This window comes from Phaethon aethereus (assembly GCF_964289735.1).
Source record: "Phaethon aethereus genome assembly, chromosome: 7".
NCBI lineage: Eukaryota > Metazoa > Chordata > Aves > Phaethontiformes > Phaethontidae > Phaethon > Phaethon aethereus.
In genome coordinates, this window is record NC_138583.1 from 21,336,203 (window position 1) to 21,359,580 (window position 23,378).

The window sequence follows — 23,378 nt, forward strand, 5'->3', positions numbered from 1 at the left end:
TGCATGAATTCTTTCTCCTCAAAATTTGCATATAAAGTCAGTAACTCCCAGGTGTATATAAAACACATATTACAGCCCATTCTCAAGCCCTGCATGCTGGCATGTAACAAAACCTACATACTCTACCCACACAAGCTAGCCCTAAGCAGCAGGCTCACCTCTCTGCTTAACAATGGATTATTTGGGAGATAATGAGTCCCAGCTAACTAAGCAAGGGTTTTCACTCCTGCCTCAGTCATGTGAGACTCGATAGCTCTTCCTGTCAAACTCCAGTCTCACAGATGACCATACTAAGATTTGGAGGTCAGCATGCCCTAGTGGGTAAATAAATACCTTCTAACCACCCCCCCAGGCTCTACTACTAGCTTAGGTAGTAGCTAAGTCTCCCTGCAATGTCTCCTGCCTTTGAACCTCCTTAAGTGTGTGTGGTTTTGGCTAGGATAGAGAGCAACCTAAATGAGCTGTCAAAGCAGGGACTGTGACCCAGATAGAAGTCACAACCAATATGCCCTACAGTTGCCTAGTCATACCTGAGGTTTAGTTTCCTCTTCATCCTTATAATAGAAGAGCTGATCCCCACGCAGCACAAACCACCGCTGCTGCCAGTTCTTCATAATGCTCCTTTGTTTCTTCAGCCAGCCACACTTCAGCACACGTTCTTGAGGGTTTGGAGAAGATGGTCTGGAGGGAGGCCCAATCTGTTCACCCATCACCAAACTCTTTGACCTGGCTGAAAAAGCAATTACAGTGTAAATGAAACAAAGAAATAAGGATAAGAACACACAGAGAGGCTAAATAACTGTTCCACACTTTCTTCTCAGATGTGGACAGAACCGTTACATGCATGCTTCCTCTTCGTTTAGGTACTTGTTTTTCAGAGTGTACATTCAAGTTCATGATAGTCAAACACAAGACAAACATCAACCTTTTGGTGCTGCTCGCTCTAGCAACCTTCTAAGCAACACAATACCTCCACCAAGACTCTGCTGCTCATACTACTTTCCTTTGTGAAAAGTCATTACTGTCTTCCAGCTCTACATGGGCATAATGATATTATTATCCTAAAGGGATATTTACCCAGTGAGGATGTGTAAGTGTGGTGAAGGGGGGACAGAAAAGGAGGAAGGAGAGAGTGTAAGAAAATATTCTCACTCCACACACTACCACTGTTGGGGTGATTAGCCAGTAAAACCAGCTGCCACAGAAAAAAAAAAGATTCAAAACTGAAAAATTCAAAAAAGGAATAGTTACACATAGATAGCATTCTGACATTTTTCTGACATTCAAGCAGAAAAAAACAGAAAAACTAAAGTAGATAAAAAACCAAACATGTAAATCTCAGGAAAAGCTTCAGAAGGAGAAAAGAAGTCTATTGCCCTTTCCTTCCTCTTGTCCTCCCACATGCCTGCAGTTAGAGTACTGAAGCTTGGGGCATTTAAAGCTAGTCTGGCATAGCAGATAATGATTATAAATTACAAGCAGCAAGGCAGCCCTCTAGAATGGAGAGGTTAGATGACCTCATAGGCCTTTTCCGCATCTAATTCCTTCGGATTTATGAAGTATCTTATAACAACAGTTATTTAATATCTCATGCTGTTTTCCTTTGTTAGTGCTAGCATGATCCTGTTCCTTCCCATTTTTTACATTCAGCTAACTTTTAAAGCACAATTTAGAATTGCCCACTTGAAACAGGGCTACAGTTTACAGGCCAGTACCAGTAAATCTACATCATCGATGTCTTACATTAACACCACAGACTGCTGCAGCTAAAAAACAGGTAAGCTTCTTTTTCAGGCATCCCTGATACACTACAGCTACTTCAGCCTGCCACAACAAAGGGCAACCCTCTGCCCCTCAGAAATACTGTTTAGTTTTGCCACTCTTGGGTTCAGACAATTAAAACATGTGGCATTGATGTTACCACCTGACTATGGTTTCTGCCCCTGGTTTTTCCCCACCACAGTGACAGAAATGACAACATATGCCAAAGAAAGAAAAATGTGGTAGTTGGGTAATAAAAAAAATAAGAACAATAAGAAATAATGAAAAAAACAATTCACAATAGCAACATTTAACTTGAACCTATTTCTTCTCTTCCATGAAGCAAACTGCAATAGAAGGAGAGCCAGATAAGAGACTAAGGTCAGATCTTTGGAGAACCTCTTCAGTGTAATCCAATGAAGGAAATCACATTTGGTGCCTATGATAAAAGTCTACTTTGACCTTCCAGATGGCCTGACAGTCAGGCCACCATGTTCTGCTTTGTACAGAAATATAAAAAGTACTTTTACACACTAAACACTTCTGTCACTGGAGGGCAGATCTGAACAGTGCCACATCATCCACCACCAAAAAGTCTTGGTGACAGCAACCTCCACTTGTGTAGTATCATATACTTCTCCTCCCCAGTGCCCTGGCTTAAAAATCCACTCACCTCTCCTGTAACCATGCGGTAGGCACGCAGTCTAGCCTCTGACAGCTTCCCAGTTTTATGGGCAGATGACAGCATGACTTTGTTAAATTTCAGACTCAATGAAAGCCCTGTCTGATAGGCAGAATGGATTTTTTTTTCCCCAATTCTCTGAACTACTAAGGTAAGTTATGTTATTCTCAACAGACCTGTGAATAACAGGTTTTGCCTTGTGCCTCAATCAAGAGAAATTAGGTTTCAATCTATAACCATTTCCTGCTGTAAGAAATTAGGTTTTTATTTTGTTTTTAGTTTCACTTTAAAATTTAATTAAAAAGTTGAAATGTTATAAAAAGTGCTCATGCAGTACCATAGCTTTTTCACAATTACACTTTCCTTATTTTTGGCCAAAATACCTTGCTGAATTTAAGCCTGAGCTCATATACATTATTGAGGCTTACTAGCAAACTTCAGATTCACTTAAATAACCCAGCACTCCTCAATTCTCATTATTTTTACACAGCCAAAACAAACAAAATCTTAATACAGAATTCACTTAAAACCAGGCTTTGATGTATCCAGGCTTATTCTCTAAGCTTACTCGCTGTAGTCTGAGTGTTCACAGAAAGGCATTAGAAAGGCATTTTCATTGCAGCAAAATATATAAAGAACCACTTTTCACCATGAAGTCAGGATCCTTATGCCTTAATATATCCCTTTCTGGCAACACAGTGCCCTCTAGCAGACGATTACAAAAAATACCAGAACAACTTCAGCTCCTCCCCGTGCTCCCCATCACGGCCCAGAAATGGAGGATCCTATTTCATACGCATATAGTAAGAAAACAGACTTTTCACATTTAAATCTCTGCAACAGAGACCCATAAGGATCTAGTTGAAGGAACCACCTCTGCTTCATCCCAGGCCACATTTTAGACAAAGACCAAACTGTAATCTGGTTTAGACTGTTCCAGATTCCTTTCCACATTGATGCTACAACATATGTTATTACAAGAACAAATATCCCAAGAATTTGCTTTTCCAAGTGGAACTATAATGTTTTTTTAGGCAACATCTTGGCTAGTAACCTAACCGATTAGTCTAGTAATACCAAAATCCATACTTCAGGAAGTACCTCAGTCATCTCCACACTGAAGCACCTCAGCTATCTCCAGACTGTGTGCAAGACCCAGCAGTTTCCACTTTTCCTGACTTGCGTATATTATATAAAACTCCTACTTCACCCCTCCATCTAAAAAGAAATTAGATTTAACTGGAAACCTACCACCTTTATTTTAGCATTTATATTGACACAGACCTCACAAAAGACATCAAACATCTATCTATGAGATAACACACTTTGGGTTATTCCAAATTTCCCCTCACACACCCTTTGGTGTTATTTGTGCAGTTCTACCTAGGAATTATTTATTATGGTTGCTGGAGACTGTAGATCTTCATATTTCTATTTTAAGCAGCACCATGTCTTAGTCGATTGCTATGGTTGTTAATTCTTCATGCTGTCTTAGCTTCCCATTTAATTAGAGTTTCTAGTCATGACTGTAATAGTTGATTTCATTAGGGAGATACTTCGCAACCTCATCTATAAGTCAACAACACGGATCAGATAGAAATTTTTTGAAGGAGTAATTATTTATGGCTATTAACAGCACTGATGTTTATAGTGCATGCTTCACAGAATACAATAGTTGCATAGAAGTCAGAAGAAAACTTTCACAGATGAGCACAGCCTGCCTTTAAAGCAACAGGTATCTCATACTACTGGAATCAAAATATCTGTTTTGATAATCTGATACAGTACATCAAACCTTTGATTCTTAATGGTAGACACATATTTTTAGTGCTCATCTGTTTAACAGAATTATGGAATCAGCAGAGCATAAAGGAAGAAAACAAATCAATAAATCAGACTCACAACAACTCGGCAAATACTTTGCATGCTCTAGAGTTCTGATCCAGTAATGCCTTTTCAATACCACCACATAGTTGGATTTTGCTCTTCACATTTTTGTTAGCGGATTATTGATTCAGCGATACACCCAACTACTAAAAAGAAATCAATGCAGAAAGGATTCAGGCTCTCCTTGGAAAAAAGGTTTAAGATTCATTTGCACAGCACAGCAGCACTGAAATGCCAGCTACAGGACATCCCCACTCAGAAGCAGGGAAACAAGGCAATTACAGCACAGCAAGATTACAACAGGCCAGGTGGACCCATATCCTTGCTCCCCATAGGTGACACTAACAATGAGCCAAGCCTGTTTTTTGGTATGACAAATCATTTGAAGACAAGAATCAGAATCACAGACCTTGAAAAATACTCCTGTGACTGGAAGTGACACTGGCATATGGAAGTTCTCTTAGACGAAGATGGGAGGAGGAACACGAGCAAAGGCAGCAGGGGGTGGATGATCAATGCCCGTTGTGCAAATACCTGGGCTGTGCTAAATAAGGTCCCCACCCAAGACTCCACAATTGGTTGCCATGTCTTTAACAGCAAACTCAAAGATTATTCTAAGGAGTGGATGAACCAAATCGGACGGAGTGACACTGCCATTCCTTAGAGAGATGGCAATCCCTATCCCCATCCCAACTCAGCCCTGTCTGAAGCTACTCTTTCTCCATTTCTCTTCCTTGCTCCTTTAACAGAGCGCCAGACACTTCTACAAGAGCTTCTCTGCAACTCAGACCTGCCTCCAAGCAATATACACATTCTTGTTTTCTCATCACGTCTGTTTTCTACCCTAAACAGGCACATAACATAGACAACTTCTTCCCTTCCCTATCCATGCCATCCCTCCCTTCCTGAGCTCAGTCCTGCCTGGCAACATGATACAATCTCTTCTGCTCACAGCTCTGAACACCACTACAGATTTGAGCAGTCAATGAGTACCTACTTAAATCAGGGACATGGAAAGTGAATCAAGTCAATGCAATTCAATATCAATTAAAGTTGTAATCTTTTGACATTTCATAGGCAGTTAGCTTAAATCAATATAGCCATTATAATTGATTCTGGATGACAAACTGTCCTACAGTGAAAGCATTTTGCTCTAGTGTTTCCTCAGTCTAATGACATAGTGACACTATGTATTATTTCTGATATAGTCTTTGTTTAAAGTACTAGCCACAAAGGGAAGTGGTTTCACATACTATAAACAATATTCTAGTTGTTTTATTTAATTCAAATTTTGCCTCAAAAATGGATGCACTGAAAAACACAAGAGTCACATGCCTTAGAGATACTACATTTCCTTTCACCAAACTGTAGGAAATAAAATACCTGGTTTAGATTTGTTTTCTGTCTCTGCTACACATCTGTGTTTAGATTTGATTGCTAAGATACCACAGCCAGTGAGCACAAAGGAAACCAAGACACTTCCTCAACACAATCTGAGAATTTAGCATCTTGAAATACAATAAGCAAAGCAATTAAAGGCAGAATGTTTTAAGTGTTTAGTGATGAGATGTTCAGACAACTAGAAGGATATCAGTTACAAGAAATTGGCAAGGGCTTTTAGTTCCCTCAAACTAAATAGATTAGCAATCTGTACAGAAACAAAAGGGTGCTACACAGCCACGTGCCTGCTCACATTTTGTGACCTGGAGGACACTTACCACATTCAGAAACACTACCGTAAGACCAGGTTGTGTTCCATGACTTCTATTCAATAAAGCTACACCTGTGTATTCAGAACATTTTTATAGACCAAGACAATGTGCTGTGTTCTACTTCCTTTCCTTGATTTGTTTTTCTTTCAGATGTATTAAAAATATGAAAAGATATTTTGCTCTGGAAAATCACTTTTCATAGCCACCCATCAGATACTGCTGAAGAAAATGAAAGGAAAAATAAATGGGTCTGGAAATCCATAATTTTTTCCAAGAGAAACTATATGTGGATTACACTGGAAGCAATCCTGTAACTTTACTGTCCAACTGCAGGAAAAGCAGGAAGACAATTAGCTTTACATATGTTTGTCTAGTAACGTCTATTTTCTGAAATGGCTGGGATACCAGACTGCACATACGAAAGCAGGTAGGCTTGCCAAGAAAAAGATTCTGACAGTCTGAAGGAAGGATATGTTTGTACAAATATTTACTTGCTATTATTAAGTTCCTGCAAGAACAACTGCAGTCCCTAAGGCCACTTCATAAATCCAAAATCCAACATAAACTAGTATAATTTCACTCTCAGACTAGGGATGATTGCTATTAGAAACTGGCTACATATACAGGGTAAAATACCTTTCAGTCCTTACCTGAAGGGCAAGAACTTTGGTTATAGATATTTACCTATAGGTAAGATGCATTCTGTTTAAAAACAAAAATCAAAAACAAACAAAAAAACCCACAGCCTTTTGAGCAGAAAGAGCAAAGAGATGGATGAAAGAAGTTCTGAATAGCAAGGGAGTGGCTAAAAAGCACATTTCAGCTACAGAGCACAACTATGGCCAAAGAACTTGAGTCAGCCTGAAGGACTCTGACAAGAAATAAACTATACACTATAGCAGAAGATGCATCAACGTCTCCACAAAGGAGTCCAGATGGACTGGGAAACTAGACTTGTTCATGAAGGAGCACCCTGTCTCCACAACACAGGTTCATCCCCTCTCAGAACTCCTAAGACCAAAAGCTGAGGTTTCTGCTTTCAAGATAATTTGCTATTTCCTAAAGGTTCTTATCTCTTATCTCTTTTGCACTGCCAGATCAGTCAGTGCTTTCTCAGTGGCAAAAGGGAAAGAGAAGGGAACTGCACATGCACCAAGGATTTCTGAAGAATAAAACTAGACTGCATAAATTCTTTCCAGCATGCTTTAACGGTGAGCACCTGGCAAAACAGGAGGCAAGATTTCCTGCTAGCTAGCAGGTTAGCACACGTGAAAAACACTGTTGTACTATGCATACTGCATCTGGCACTGAAAGCTGCGTAGCCTTACCATGCCATAAGCTCATACATTTAAAGTTGCCTATACCCTTTCTAGGATCACCTGAGCAGGCTCAGATATTGGTATCAATCTTCAATAAGCATGCAGCATTTTCTACGTGTTCTACAAAGGAAAACTATGCCTGTTTTCCACCTACAGTACAGCATTTACAGAACATGGTCAAAACCAAAAGGCAAAGACACTAATTTGAGGGCAGTTGCTTCTTGACTGGCGTGAAGAAATTAATCTCCGTCTTCTTTGTAGTGTTCATGGCAATAGCCATGACCTTTCACTACCTTACAAATGGTATAGTAAGCTCTTTTATAAGGCGTGCTCTAAATCAGAAAAATAATTTTATACTCCAGTGACCTGTGCAATGTGACCATAAAAGCCACTTTACTAATCAGAGTTACTTTGCAAAAGTTTGCAGGTAGTGCACCTAAACAAGGCAGTGGGGAGAATCAGGCTGAAGGAATCAGCTTCAATCTTAGTTATCTTTTAGAATGACACAAAGGTTCAAGGCTTCCATGAAATATGCTAACAGATTACCTGTTAATGGCTTGTCTTTATTGCATCAAAGAATACAAATACAGAATCACATACCCATATACATTAATGCAGGGCCTTTCCACAAGTCAAGGAAAACTCTATTCTAGTAGTTTATTGATCTAGTAGTCTATTTGATAATTAATGCACCCCACACCAAACTTTAAAAAAAAAAACAAACAACACATAGTCAGTAGGATAATTTGGCCCTTTACTCCTGAAGAACAATGTACATTCATCTTCAAACTATTGTTACAAATTCATGGCATCTTGGACTCCAGAAGAGGTAAGGATTTTGGCAATCCATTGCTGCTATCATATAGGTAAAGGGGCATTGGTTTGTTGGTTGACATTTCACTCCAGCTCTGGAGACCTTGTTGACCATCTGGAGACCTTTAAGCCTGTTTTATGAAGATGTCCCAAACTTATTTTGTTGTCACTAGTAGCAAGACGGCCAGCAGGTCTCAAGTCCACAGAACATTCATTTAAAGAGTTTAAACTTGTATTTTGAAAAGGATTTGAATTACTGCCCCAGGTTGTGTGAATATGTGGGGGTTTTGGCACCTGTCAATGACTAAACCTTAAATTCCATAGGTAACCTGCCACCAGCTGTTCACAAGAGTGCCCTATAAATACAAAAAGCCATGCCAGTCTTATCAAACCACTAGCATTAGATCATGGATAAGTGCCAAGGTGGAAGCGCAATGGCTTGATTTTTTCTGGTACAACAGACCAACCTACTGATTTACCACCTAGTAAAGTGAAGTACTTTATTCTAAAAAACACAATCAATTGTGGAAAAACACTGAGAACTGTCAGTATTGAGATGAGGTAGCATGCATTTTCTGTGTAGAACTGGGAATTTGGCCTGGTCTATATTACAAACTAGTAGAGCACACCAGGTGTAGGGTGGAACAAGTAGGGAGGAACAGCTGGTACCACAGACCCACCATCTATACAACACTTATTTCAGGGATTTTATTCAGATTGACCATGGAAGCATGCTGCACATGGAACACATTTTCATTCAGAAGTAATCCAAGACTATAACAAAACACCAATCAAAGCACAGTAGGTAGGAATGATCAGGAGATCTGCTTCAAAAGCATGCCATTGATCCAGACCAAAATGGATGCTTATGTAGATAACCCTAACTACTTCAGATGAAGACTGGACAGGATCCACCTACTGACCCAGTAGCTTAGGCTAAGGAGAGAGGCACACAGTTGGTGGAACTGTCAGTAGTCTTAGCTGCTGAACCCAGCCATTCCCATCTCTAGTTTTACTACTCCCAGTGTACCCAAAGTAGCAGCATGGCTGCATCTGTACAGTGTGCATAGAAGCATATACAGAACAGGCAAAAGAAACTGTTGCAAAAAAGTCTGTGATAGGACAAGGAACAAAGACATCATTCATTTAGCATCCCAACTACTGGCTCTTTATTTCTCAACAGATGATATCTCACTAAGGGGTGCAATGCTTATATCTTCCTTTCAGTATCCATCACTTCGCTACAGCAAAAAGCCCAAACTCATGCAGCAGTATGAATTAGTTTCTCTATGACAGAGTGCACAAAATACATTAGAATACAACCATTCAAATTTGCCTTCATCATGCTCCCAACATTTTCTTCACTAACAGTGGCCTAGAAATAGATTTGCATAGCTTCTTGCAGGTCGTATATTAAGCATGCCATTTAGCATAGTTTTCTCTAAGTCAATGAATATAAACACAAAAGGCAAGAAACAATGAGGTAATACTCTGTACTCCTGAGGCAAGGTTAGAGAGCTACAAGCTCCATGAACTGAACACTAGTCACTCAAGTAATACTCACATGCTTCATTTATTTGTTAAGTACTGAAACGGACACACAGAAGCTGAAGGGCCAGTCCATTATAGACTTATGCTAGCCTACACCAATAGATGGTGGGTTCAGGCCAGCTTCATTGTCAAGAGAGATTAAATTATTTTTTATTTGGGGGGGGGGAGGGGGGGGGTAAGGCAGGGGGAGTCAAGGATATGCTTACCTCTTCTTCTTACTGATCATGAGTGAGCTCTGTAAGCAGTAGGTCAGAGACCCAAATTCCACTTGACATGCCCTTTGTTATTGCAAAAATCAATTGTTGATAGGTAGCCCAAGTACAGAAACCTGCTCCCAGCAAAAGACTGTATTTTAATTTTCAGGTTCCTTTATCTGCACCATCCTCTGATCGCTCCCAATTGAATCCACTGCAGACTATTCAGAGGACAGATCAGCACTTAGGTCATAGCCATTTTGTGTGTCACTTTAAAGCACACCCACTTGTCACACACAATGGACTACAAAACTATCTAGCAAACCCAAGCACTAGCTCTCCACTCCCACTGAACCTTGGCAGAATCTCTGGAAAACTACACAACTTCTCCATCTGGTTGGTTAGAACTGCACACTCCTACACCAAAGCAGCACAGTACCAAGAGACTGACCTGGTACCAAGGAGTAGAAGTAATTCCCTGCTGCATTCACCTCCCTGGGGTTGCAGATGATGAGAAGGGACACCCAGCTCCCTCCTTGTTTACTTCTGCCCCACACTTTACCCTCTAGTCCAGGTCTACTTCTTCCTACTGCCTTCAGGGCAGTTAATCCAGCAGTGCACAAACTCCAACCCCAATGCCTCCCTCCACAGGGAATCTCTGGAAAGCTACATAACTTCTCCATCTGGTTGGTTAGAGAGCTGCCTACCTGACAAGCAGTGGTGCTGCTGGCAAAGCTGTTCCATGGGCAACCATGCTGAGCTACAGCTCACTGCTTCCAGAAGAGAGAAGTCCTACTCTCTTCTCCCTACACCCACAATGCTCCTTCCTTCTGCTGATACACCCAGCCTTACGTTCATACACTTAACTGACAAGGTGAGACCTTTTTCTAAGAATAGTTACTCACTGGAACAGCAGAAAGTTCTCTCAGATTTTTTTCTTCCTGCTATTTTAGTGAGCCAAATCAGGTCACAGAAGGAAGACCTGAATGAATACCTTGTGCTCCCTCTGCACTCAGCAAAAGTCTCTTGTAATCCTCCCTGCAGGTGTGGCTTTAAGGCTTAATTTTTATAGCCTTCACAGCCACAGTGCACTGAAGAACAAACAAAAAATGCTGACCATGACAACATTCAGATTGGAGCTGGGACTAGTACCCTGGGCTTGTACAGCACCAAGTATTGTGGCGTCCTGGTCAAGACTGCATCATTCAAACATCAGGAGGCTATTGATTCCCACCCTACCTCTCAGGACATAGCATTGAGCCAAGAGTTCAATGTGCCTGTTTCAACATTTGTTGCACTTATTTTCAATGTGCAAAAAACTGCTTCCTTCTCTTTACCACAGGTGGCTAGGTGTCTTGCCCTACTGCCAGGGTTGATTTGGGGACAAAGGCAGAACAAATCCAGGACTTCTTACTCCAACATTAATTCATACTCTGAATCTAATTACCCAACTTAGATTATTTAGCTATAAGTATTAGTAATAAGATGTCACTGGTTAATAAAGTAAGTGTGGCTCCTCCTAAACTGGAGGTCTGCACAGAAATAAGCATTAACCCTGCGCCTACAATTCTCCCAAACAGATCACAATCAACCCAATGCTTTCCCCTGCAACAGAATCAGTTCTCACCTCAGCACCAACGTATACAGCTTCCTTGTCATTTAACTCCTTATACCATAGGTTTGTTCTATAAATTTCAATACCAGTTCACAGAATAACTATCTTATTGAAGCATAAATAATTCTTAAGACCTGCCTTTAAGAGAAAGGATATCGCAAGTAACTTTAAGCTGCAGCAAAGATCTAGTATGTCCTCTCTTTAGCTCTTCGTAAAGACCAATTTATCATAGAATACCAGCTTGGAAGGGTCCTCAAGGATTATCTGGTCCAATCTTTCTTGGTAAAAGCACGGTCTAAACAAAATGGCCCAGCACCCTGTCCAGCTGTGCCTTAAAAGTGTCCAATGTTGGGGAATTCACCACTTCCCTGACTTTTTACATTTACTGCCTTTTGGGTACAAGGGACACACAAAAGCTCTGTGGAAGGAACGCACATTGGAAGCACTGTCAGCAGCAGCTCCCCCATGTTACTTTTAAATACCTTGAACACATGCAGACCTGGGCAGATTCTACAGATAGATCCTTTCCTCTTCCAGTTCACCAGACAGTTCATACTGCAGCCTCATCAAGGGGCTTCCCCTTCCCACCACAGTGTGCAAGTGACTTCATCGTTGCCTCAAGCTACCTCTGCCCATAATGCAGTGAGCTGGAGAAAACAAATTTAAGCTCTTTATGCTGCTGTGCTTGCCTGTCAGCTACCACAAATGTAAAGGGAAAGCCAGCAAGGAAAAAAGTAATTCTGGTAGTAACCTTGCAATGAAGGGAAATACATTTATACAGGCACTAAAAGTAGTAGATGACTGTCCTTCCAGGAGAGAGGTGCTAGTGTTTGTAGTGCTTCCACTGTGCTCTTCACAACCCTGCCAGTTTCACCCTGTACTTACTCAGTGGGTGTTTTACAAGTAATTAGAAAACCTATGGCTTTTTCATTTTTTAATATTTAATTCCCTCCCCACAAGTTCTCTCCCCAGCAGTCCTGCTATCCTGAGCAGGATTACTGCTCTTTCTCAAGACCCCTTCCCCTCCCCAGGAGGTGAGGCCATGGCTCATTATTTCAAGTTCAGATTGCCTGTGCTTAATAAGCTGGTGCCTGCCTGCAAACTTCAGGGCTTTTCCTAAGGAGAGTGATTTCCTGCCTGAGCCTTCAGGCAGGGACAGAAAGCTGCCATCACCAAGAGCAGCACTTACTTCAGCACACACCACAAATCCTGTGTGGAAAGAGAAGGGCACCTCTATAGATATGAGAAGACTATACTTTTGAACAGCCCAGGCCCTTCTTCATAGGCACACCATAAAGCAAGAGTGGGAATCTGAACCTGTCTCTGGAGGAATCCCACAAATATCCCTTTCTTGATCCTTTCTGTATATGCATATGGCCACTGAACCAGGACAACAGAGAAAGTAATTACAGCACACAACTGATAGCTCACCGCTGCACACCCCTACACCAAAGCAACACAGTACCAAGAGACTGACCTGATACCAAAGGGTAGAAGTAATTCCCTGCTGCATTCACCTCCCTAGGGTTGCAGATGATAAGGGACATCCAGCTCCCTCCTTGTTCACTTCTGCCCCACACTTTACCCTCTAGTCCAGGTCTACTTCTTCCCACTGCCTTCAGGGCAGTTAATCCAGCAGTGCACAAGCTCCAACCCCAATGCCTCCCTCCACAGCCCCTGTACTATTGCCTTAGGGTTTACAAACTCAATGCAGTAGCTTTATCCTACATTCCTCCAAAGCAAAAAGATGAAACCCAGACCCACACCACAGGAAGGGCAACCACCTCCTCCTCCTCCTCCTCCTCCTCCTCCTCCCCCCTCCACCAACTCACAAACTGTGAGCCATAAACCAAATAATATTTACTAACACTTCATCCTAGCTTTCTACCCACGTACCTTTCTAGAGCACAGCTCCTGGAAATGCCTCTCCTGCCTTAAAGAATCACACATTTAAGGAAGAGGGTTAGTGAACCTCCCCCTCACAGCTGGGCTTCTCATTAATGGTGGCTCTGCTACACCAGCTGCAGCTGGTCACACTGATCACTCCCTGCCCTGGGGGCTGATGTGCTCCCAGCAATGTTGGTGGGCTGAAGGAAATGTTTGGAGGAGTTCACAGCTCCAGGGCTGTTTACCTTGGTTCCAGGAGTAAGAAGCTGGGTGTTATTATTTGCCTGGTAAGATGGAGGTGCCAAGGTGCTGGCCTCCCACATGCTCTAGAATAGCTGTGTGCATCATCAGCCCCTCAAACCAGAGCCAAGTGTGGGGCTGTGGAGGCACTGGTGTTCCTCTTTGCAGAGCTAAGAGGCTGCAGGTGCTAAGCTGTGGTTTGGTGAGGGGAACTAGACAGATGGGCGAGTTCCCCTTTTCCACCTTTCACTGGCCAGCAGAAAGAGGACTCTTCACACAGCCTGAGGAGCTGCCTCCACTTGAGCAGTCTCTGAGGTGCAGGAACTGCTCCAGCAGCATGGCAAACTGGCCTCTGCAGCAGTTGAGGTGGCCACCAGTTCTCCCCTAATACCAGGAGGAAAATAGAAACATGACATTGAACTCCTGTTGTGCACGGGACAGCAGGATTGTCTCCTCTCTGTGGAGGACTTGGAGAACAGCCTGAAGGTGGAAGGTTGATGCCTTGGTAAACAGACAAGTCTGAGTGCACTTAGGACTGTTTGATAGCGTCTGGGTCCCTATGAAATGTATTTATTTCACTGTTCCTAACGTCTTCTCTCTGCCATGTCCTTTTTCAAACTGAGTTGCACACTGTTTCTTTTTCTCCTTTTTGTTAAAGTCTCCTTTAACCACTGTTTTTTGTTGGTTTTTTTTTTTTTTCACTTGCTGGGCCTCATCTCAGCTCTGCCTGTTGTACAGATTGTCCTGCTACCTGTGTACGCTGCTGGGGCTGTGGGGTTGCCTCTTAGATGAGGTCCAACTCCTGGAACCTGAAGTTCAGTGATACTGAAGAATTATTAACTGGCCAGACCAAATATGACTCCGAACAAACAGCGTCTTCTAACAGAGTCAGAGGTCACCTTCACTGGTCTAAAAAAATGCCTAATTCATGTTTCCTTAGGTGTCATCCATCATCATCAAAGCTTATTCCTGAGCCTGGCAAACTCAGGATAGATGAGAACTCCTGACCGTTTGATAGCCTTCTGCTGTGATTAAGACTGTCTTGAAGAAGTGATTAATAATGTCATTTTCTTTAGACAAGAAATCTCCAGAGGGATGACCCCAATCACCCTATGTTTCTGGTACAGAAAAAAAGTTCCTGGAGGCATCCCCCACAATTTCATACCAGTATGTTCAATCCTATTATGCTGATGCCCTCCATTTACTCAAGAAATAAAGTTGCAGGGTTGCATTTATATGTCTAAGCTGTTCTTAACTGATGAGTTCTTAGGAATTGGATGTGTTCTGATGACAGAAAATGACCAGTGAAAAGCTGTTGACTAAGAAGGAAGGATAATCCAGTATTTTTTCATGTACACTTTGTGAAACTCATTTCAAGACCTGGCTCTGCCTTGGACTTCATATGTGGCCAAGGGTTTTTCCCTAATCCACAGAATGTAAATGTTACCTGTGAAATGTGCATGTGCAAAGATAAATACATTTTGAATTGTTAAGTTCTGAGATACTATGGCAGTGATTTGTTGGCCACCTAAGTAATGGATTAACATAAAATTATCAGTTCTGAACACCAATGTCTTGTGACTCTTTGACAACTCCCAAGATATCTAAATTAGCAAATAGTGCAGACCATTAGGAGTGGATCTGTTAGTTAATGGCAGGGAACCAATATCCATGCTACATATGCATTTCAGCAGACTCTGTTTTGGACTAGTTCTATTCTGATCTTATGGACTGAATACCCACTAGTGGCTGGAGAGCATTGGGTACACTCCTGAAAATATCTTCCCACTTAGTTCAATCCAAAAGGAATTCTAGTTTGTTTATTCTGAGACTGCTTCATGACATAACTGAAGTGCAGTAAGTGAGGAAAATTAGATTTGTTTCAAAAGCCCACTTCTAACCCTAAAATGCTCATGTAGATTCCAAAGTGTACTACTGTAATTCTCAAAACTGTCATTTGCTTTTGTATTAAATAATATGCTTTCAGTCTGCAGAATTAAGGAAGTCTGCATTTCCACTGATTACTGCCTTATATTCTTCTACCACCAGTTCCTCTATCTGTTCCTCAAACTTACACAAAGCTGTTTCTTCATCTTCCTCAAATACCCAGTTCCTTACACATCCCTGACAACCCAATACATTCCTACATCCCTTAGCTTTTTGGCTGACTTGAATACATGTGTGCTGTTACAGGACAGCCAATATGTGTCTTTTGGACGGTCAGTTGGGCATTATCTTTCAGAACATATATTTCTGTTGAGTACTATGTGACAGTTTTCCCTAGATGTACAGATATGGTTATATTTCCTCTGTCCTGACACCAATTTTCTTTGAGTTTATAGGAGTCAAATATATTTTGACACTCCTTTTCTGCTTTCAAATATGGTTGGATTTAGCCAAGCAGCTCAAAAATTGTTAGGACAGAGATTGATAGAGAAATCATGCAATCATGTATCCTTACTGCCATAAAAAAGCAGTTTAAATACAGGGTATTCATGCTCCTGTAATCAAAGACACAACACTTTCATTAAAAATACAATGACACCATTGCAAAGGCATTGAATATTAAAACCTAGCTGTCCCCACTGCAAGCACACGAAACTTACATTGTAAATGTGCACACTCCCAGAGGGCTATAATAGTACTTCACTCTCTAAAGTCCCTCCTGGCAGCATTAGCACACATTATCCTTAGAAACATTTTAAGGATGATAAAGCCCACTTTTCATTGAAATTGAATTATGGCACATTTCAGAGAAGGAAAAAAGAGAGGAGGAAATAACTCTGTTCTACTACAGCCATGCTGAAGGATACCTGATGTAAAACCAGTTCATCTGCAGCACGATAGCTAGCCAAAATGTCTCCCATCACTTTTTCCAGGCTCTAAGTTTTAATTAAGCAAACAAAAAAAAGTTTAATTACTATGACTGTGAAGAAAATTTTCAACATACTGTAACATATGTACGAGCATGCCGCAAATGGAAATAATAGGCCAGAGAAGTGCAGACAATTCCATGTCAGACACCCGTTAGTACAAAGTCCCAGTAAGGAGAGAAGTACCTATACAACTGAGATAGACTGTGCTAAAGACAGGAATACTGTAAAAATCTATCATGTCAGCGGGCTAAAGCTTGCTATAGAGGGCAATCCCATCACACCCCTTATTCAAAAACAAATGCATAAGCTTGTAGTCAGTCCAGCTTCCATTTCCTAGCACATTTAAATGCAACTGGTCAGGTATAACCTGTTTGAGACTTTTCAAACCAAGGAGCAAATGTTTTGTATCATTTTTTTTCAGCTCTTAAAAACAATGAAATAAAAATGCGTTTCTTGTGACTGAAGGGTGTAGTCTAAAAACCACTTTCCCTGCTCCCCATGCTGAAAGTTCTCTTGCCTCCACTCTGGAAGGCAGTATTTCTATGCCCCATCACACAGAAAGAATGTGAAAATAGATGTTTTCCGTGGCAGTCACTTATTTCAGAATCCCGGACTCTGCCAATTGCTATACATAAAACACTGTAGATGAAAAAGTAATGCAAAATCCATTCAGGCCTAACCAGGATGAATAATTTTCCAGAAAGCCCATTTATGCACATTAAGGTTTTCAGTCTGTGAGATTTTACACCTTCCTAGGTCTAGTGAAAACATAATGTAGTTCTGAGCGCATGTTTCTGAGTTACAGGTATGAGTTTGCTGATGTAACAGCAGAGACTGCATTACACTTGACAGTTACCTCTAGTAAGGCAAACTATCTTTGTTCCCTACCATACTTTTCACAGATGTTAAGAACTACACCCCAGATGCCAGGCTCAAGTCCAGACTCAGCATTTTCAAAAGCCTGAATGTCTTTAAACCCAGAAGATTCCTTAAGGACCATCCACAAGTCAAACAAAAATGACAGCATCAGACTTCACAAGTGAAGGTTTAAAGGTACATTCTCAGCAAAGATTTGGAAATACAACGGGAACTGATGAAGCATTCCTACTTGCACAAAGGAAGGAATGAAGCCTGAAGCAGAGGTGGACACACACACAAAGTGGTTTGAATAGTTCAATCACAGGAATTCCACACCAAATACATGAACAACCCTAGGTTCAGCTTTATTGGTGCCTCCTATCACACAGGTGAAACCACAGGCTGTACCCAGTGTATCTGTCCTCATCCCTGCTCTTCATTCTGTCTGCTCAGAGAAGTCACACTGCCTCCCATGCACAACTGCCTCCTCAATGGTGGAGGTTAACAGCCACTACTCTGAGAAGTCAGCCAAGCTCATGCAGCAGCTTGCAGCAGATCTCCTGCCTTTATTGATGCTCACTGTCAGCAAGAGATTCTTGCAGCCTTCTCAATACTTTGCTTACCCTCCATTTACCACCTGACCCTTCATTAGCAATCCCAACTGATAGTCCAGGGAGCAGGAGCTACCATTTCACATTCAGCTCAGCCTTGCAAGGTGGGACACTTACCTTCAAGAAGCATTCAGCATCTTCAGCACTGCCTGTTTACAGCTCCTGTGAACAAGAGCTATAGAAGAACCTTTCAGGATTAGGTTCTACTTTGTAACCTTTGTAAGAGATTACCAGTGCTTTGCCATGGCATTGCAAAAGTAGGAAAATTCCTGAAGTTTCAAAAGCCATCTTTTCACAATTTCTAAATTCACTCAGAAATAAGCCTACCACTGCACAGTTAATGAACCAAACAGAACAAACCCTGAGAGAATGACAATATACTGCTATAAATTGAAACTGAGTCACAAAGGTATACTACAGTTTGTCCCCCAAGCATCAGTAGCCCACAGGGATCTAGAATAATATCTGCCCCATAACTAGACTTCAGTATGTATTAATATACAACTTAGTCTCTTCCAGATGAATTGAAGAAACTGGAAGAATGGCAGGCATACAGTTGTGAAAGCCTCTGTTCCTTGCTCTGACACAGACTTCTTGTGCCACCCTAGTCACATCATTTAGCTTGTCTCATTAGAGCTATAACAGCCCACAGAAATGCTGAATAACAAATGTATTAAACACCGAAAGGAGATTAGACACCGTTTAGAAGGGGGATGGCAAAGAGACAGCACCTACAAAAGACTTGCTGAACTTCTACAAAATTGTGTAACTAAAAAATAAGTACATACGACTTTACTGTGCGTGAGGCTGTACATATCTGAGCCTGACACCTCCAGATGGCAGGAAGCTTCTTCCTTCCAAGATACTAACAGCTATTTAATGGGCTCTTGGTATTTTAAGGACTGTTCAGCATGTAATACTGCTTTTATATACGATGCAAAGTGACATTCAGCTGGACGTATCTGTCTCAGACTCACAGCAGCTAGAACCAGTGACACTTCCCTATTTTATAATGCTGGCATAGCTGAAGAAAAACCTGATCCTTACATACTCTTCTGACCGCGTCTGCTTTTCCTCCTAAATGACATTAATCTAGCCTCCATTTCCGATGGGTGGGAAGATATCCTTCTGAGACTGTCATTAGGCTGCAAATGGCAATGATGCTCAACAAATGCCATGTCAAACGAGGAACTGGCGCTGCAGCAGGAGATCACACAATACATCTCCTGCCAAGGCATCTCCTCCAGGCGAGCTGGAGTGGAAACACCGGCTGTGCCCAGCCCCAGCTGATCACTTTGCAAACACTGCATACTATACCTTGCAGGTCTGAACGACTGCTCAAAGCAGCTGTTGCAAAATCAGGGCAGATTTTCCTTCCTTCTTTCCTTTGTCTTGCCCACAGCTCACACAGAACGACTCTCCCCACCGCCTGCTTCCAGCCCTGGATGGATAACATGCTACAGCAAACTGCTTCTCCAAGATGCTGCAGGTGAACTTTGTCACAACTGTTTCCAGGTGTTATAATGAATTTCAGCATTACAAACACAGCATTAGCAACCTCCACAGGGGTGGAAGGGCTCTGTCGAATCCCAGGATGGAGTTCAATTTTTTAATTATCCCTCCTGTTCTGCCCTGACATTGCAGCCGACGGTGGTGAGCACAAGTGCAGGTCCCCTCCTCCTGCGCTCATTCTCCCCGAACCTTTGCAACGGCCGCTCACTCCGGCTGCCCTCCCCAGGCCCGGCTTCGGCCACCGGGGCATCAGCCTCGCTCTGCCGGGCTCTGCCGGGGGGCGACCACTGCGGCTCGGGGGGGCTCCGCGGGCAGGGGTGCAGGCTCTCCGCCACCGCCGGCGAGTTTCCCCGTGCCGGCAGACGGCCCCCCGCCCCACAACGCGAGGCGCTCGGGGGGGCACACTCACCTCTCCTGGCCTGCCTGATCCTGGGGCTCAGCATGCTCCCGGCGGGGCGCGCCGCTGCCGGCAGCCTCAGCTCCCGGCCCCGGCCGCCGCCCCGCGCATCGCCGCGCCCCGTGCCAGCGCCACTTCGCTGCACTTCCAGCTCTGACTCCGGGGCGACGCTTCACATGGGGCTAAATAAACCCGAATGCATTATTTATCCGGCCTCGAATTAATTCCCATCCAAACGAGACATTAAGTGCCTCAGTAATTGCTGTCGATAAATCACTAGCACGCAGACACGAGGGCTGGACCTGGCTCCTTCTGTTAATTGGCCATGCATCAGTGTTATTAATATGCCTCTTTCAGGGAGCAGCGCTGATCCCGCACTCCCCCTCTGCATCTTCCTCCGATCGCGCTCAACAGACGCTTTGACTCGACAAGGACCAGATCAGGAGCTGAATCTCTCCGAGCCAGGGGGGAAAAAAAGGGCAGTAAGCACACGCCGAGAAGCTTGCGCATCTGATAGGGTTGTGCGTTAGGAGAAACACCAAGTGCGCTGGTCCAGAGAGCTCCTGCTGAGCACTGCATCCCTCCCGGGGAGGTATTCCGGAGAGCTGAGGGAGAAACGACTCGCTGCTCCCTGCAAGGAAGAAAAAAACCTCTCTTGCTTGCACTGATAGCCTGGCGGGATGGGCACAGGGGAATGGCATCACTCCATCTTAGTACCCATCATTTTTATTCGTAGTCTTTGCTAAGCTCTCTCTCACCCCTCTCTGGGGGGGAGACAAAGTCTGCAGTCAGTAATGGGGGAGGAAAGGACAAACATTTTATGAAATAGATAATATTAAATAGTATCTATAAACTATAAATAGATACTTGGATGAAAATTGAATCTAAGTAATGGACACATCCTGCCCCTGGGCTGCTCTTAGCACAACCTCCTTCCTCACCATCCACATCTGCCTAGCAGGTCCTTCTGCAGTGTAGAAAAGGGGGTAAATATTTCCCCAGCAATGTGCATGCCCTGCAGTATCACCCTGCAGGTTTGTATTGCTGAGTTGCATTGACAAAAAGCACCTGAGATTGGCAGTTTCCTCTTCTGCCAAGAAGATTCATCATATCTTGGATTCTGAATACTGGCCATCAAGTCATATCTCCAATAGGGGAAGAGGCTCTCTGGTCCTTTACAGAGGCTGTGGTTCTCAATGTGCAGGCTGCAGCAACGGTTAAGGTGTTTTGGACCTAGTGGAACCAGCAGCTTAGAAGTGATTGTAAATCTTTGAGTTCATGTTGGCAGGCTCAGATTTAGACACTTGTAAATGAGGCTAGAAGTGGGCTCTGAACTGTTGTCTGTTCTGCACACACAGGCTCCTGCAGTTATCTTCCCCACTAATCATCTCTATTAGCTGGGCTTCAGCACAGTGAAGAGTAGCTGTCAATCCCCTGGCCAACAAGATTAGCAAGCATCCTGATACTGTGGATAACTAGCAAGAGCATCGGCAGAGGGAAGTATCTTCTGCTTTTCTGCCCAATCTCAGTCCCTGGATCAAAAAGTCATTCCAACCAACCATTTAATGGAACTCCTTCTCCATATATTTAGCATTTCTTGTCTGCTTTTGATGCTCTTTATACACATCATTTTGCAGTTTGAGCAGGAAGTCAAAAGGTGTATACAGTAAAAAATTACAAGAGATAAAGTTAACTGAACTTTTAACCTCATGGGAAACATGGGACACTTCATCCTGCTAAGTCACTTCCCATGAAAGCTTGATATCCCCTCTGGGGAAAGACATTATATAGGGACCTATATAAATATCATGTTCATGGGTAAAATTAAAACATTCAAACAAATAACAGACAAGTTCAACAATAAATGCTACCTTTGAAGGTTTTTTTGTCAAATAAAAAAGTACTCAGTGTAAACACAAATATTTAACTTGATCCTGTTTGAAATGTTTTGCTTTGACGTAAACATTTTCAGCCCTTCTTAAAGCAATTTTCAAGGGAGAAACGTCATTTAAATGATTATTTAAAAGTTGGAAATTTTTGATTTTTTTCCCAAGCTTAAACACAATAAATTCAGACTTGAATTTCTCAGATGTACTCTTTGAGGCAAATAAACTATTTATCAGGGGGAAAACTATTAAAAAATGCCAGCTGAGAGACAAAAAAAAACAACAACCTCCAGCAAGTGGTTCCATGCCAGCTGCAGTGTTTTGCTTTGACAATTTAAAGAAACACTGAGAATATGTCCAATAGAAAGGTAGCCTAGCAAGTGTTTAGAAGGAACCAGACCCTACAGGAATGTTTAATCCCTGAAGCTTGTGTACTGAACTACTTCAACTGAGCAAGATAATTAGGACAACATATCTCAATAGTTTGTATTTACCTTAATTGTCCTGTGAGTTTCACAGCCCCTTTCCATCCCACAGCTAGTTTCTCAGGGCATGTGTTCCTCAGCTGTACTGACCCCACAGAACCACATCCCACAGGAGCCCTGCCCATGGAGCAGGGCTGGAAATGCACTTTATCTGTAGCCCAAGTCAACTCTTCACCTGCATCTGTCCCACACTGCTGCCAGCTGCCCCTTCAACACATATACCAGGTAAGAGGCTTTTTGAACATATACTGTTCTCTATAAAAAGCCCATATGTAAAAGATGACAGAGCTCAGAGTAGTCCATGGTGATGCAGAAGGGAAAAAAGGTTGAGTAATGGCTGATTTAGCTTATTCTCCTAACATCAAGTTTTGTCTGACTCAGATGCTGCTTCCAAGTGACAATGGTATTGATGACTTTAGTTGCTTGTGAAGGACAGTAATTGCCATCTGAAGAGTACATAATTCAAGTATACTGAAGTTTATTTGGCAGTTCATCTAGGGACAATTATTTCAGTGCAATAATATTACTTAAAGGATTGCAAAGATGTGAAGAATGAAGGAATAATCTGTGAAAGTTTTACTTTCGTTGTACTTGCATCAGGTCTCTCCCTGAATATGCAGTCATATAGTAGAAAAAAGGGATACTAGTTTAGCCCAGCCCAACCAGGGATATATTAGCCCCATATTTCATTGCTAAATAAAAGCTGGTAAGTACAGCAGTGGTAGAACAGAGAAGAACAGAGGTACAGTTCTGTGACATCAGTTCTGCCCTCTCACCTAGCGAAGGTATCCTTGAGGAGAGTTTGAAAATATTCTGATAATCAGAATTTAGACAGAAATACCAGAAAAGACATCTGGGCAGGCTCCCCAGCTTGAGTACCTGAAGTTGGGTGTTGGGCCTCAGACTGAGTTCTTACACCAACAATTCTGAGGAATGCCTGGTGCTTCAGAACACAGCTCTCTGTATCCTTGTTATTGAAACCTATGGTTCTGATATCAGAAAAATTCTTGTATAAATGTTGCAGTGGAGTCACAGCAAGCAGCAGAGTTGTTCTTACACATAAGCAAACTCTACAAAGACTACAGAAACCTG

At 42.4% G+C, this 23,378-nt stretch overlaps 1 protein-coding gene across 2 annotated transcripts in view; it reads right to left on the reverse strand.

Annotated features, from left to right (window-relative positions):
- ARHGAP22 (Rho GTPase activating protein 22) overlaps nucleotides 1-19,961 on the reverse strand; it is a gene marked incomplete at both ends in the record, with an annotated part of 157,080 nt that extends 137,119 nt beyond the window's left edge. For both annotated transcript variants that reach the window (XM_082002286.1, XM_082002285.1), the window contains 2 exons: nucleotides 531-730; nucleotides 19,928-19,961. In XM_082002286.1, the coding sequence (XP_081858412.1) occupies nucleotides 531-730; nucleotides 19,928-19,961 (234 nt within the window). The remainder of the gene's footprint in view (nucleotides 1-530; nucleotides 731-19,927) is intronic.
- Nucleotides 19,962-23,378: the final 3,417 nt, after the last annotated feature.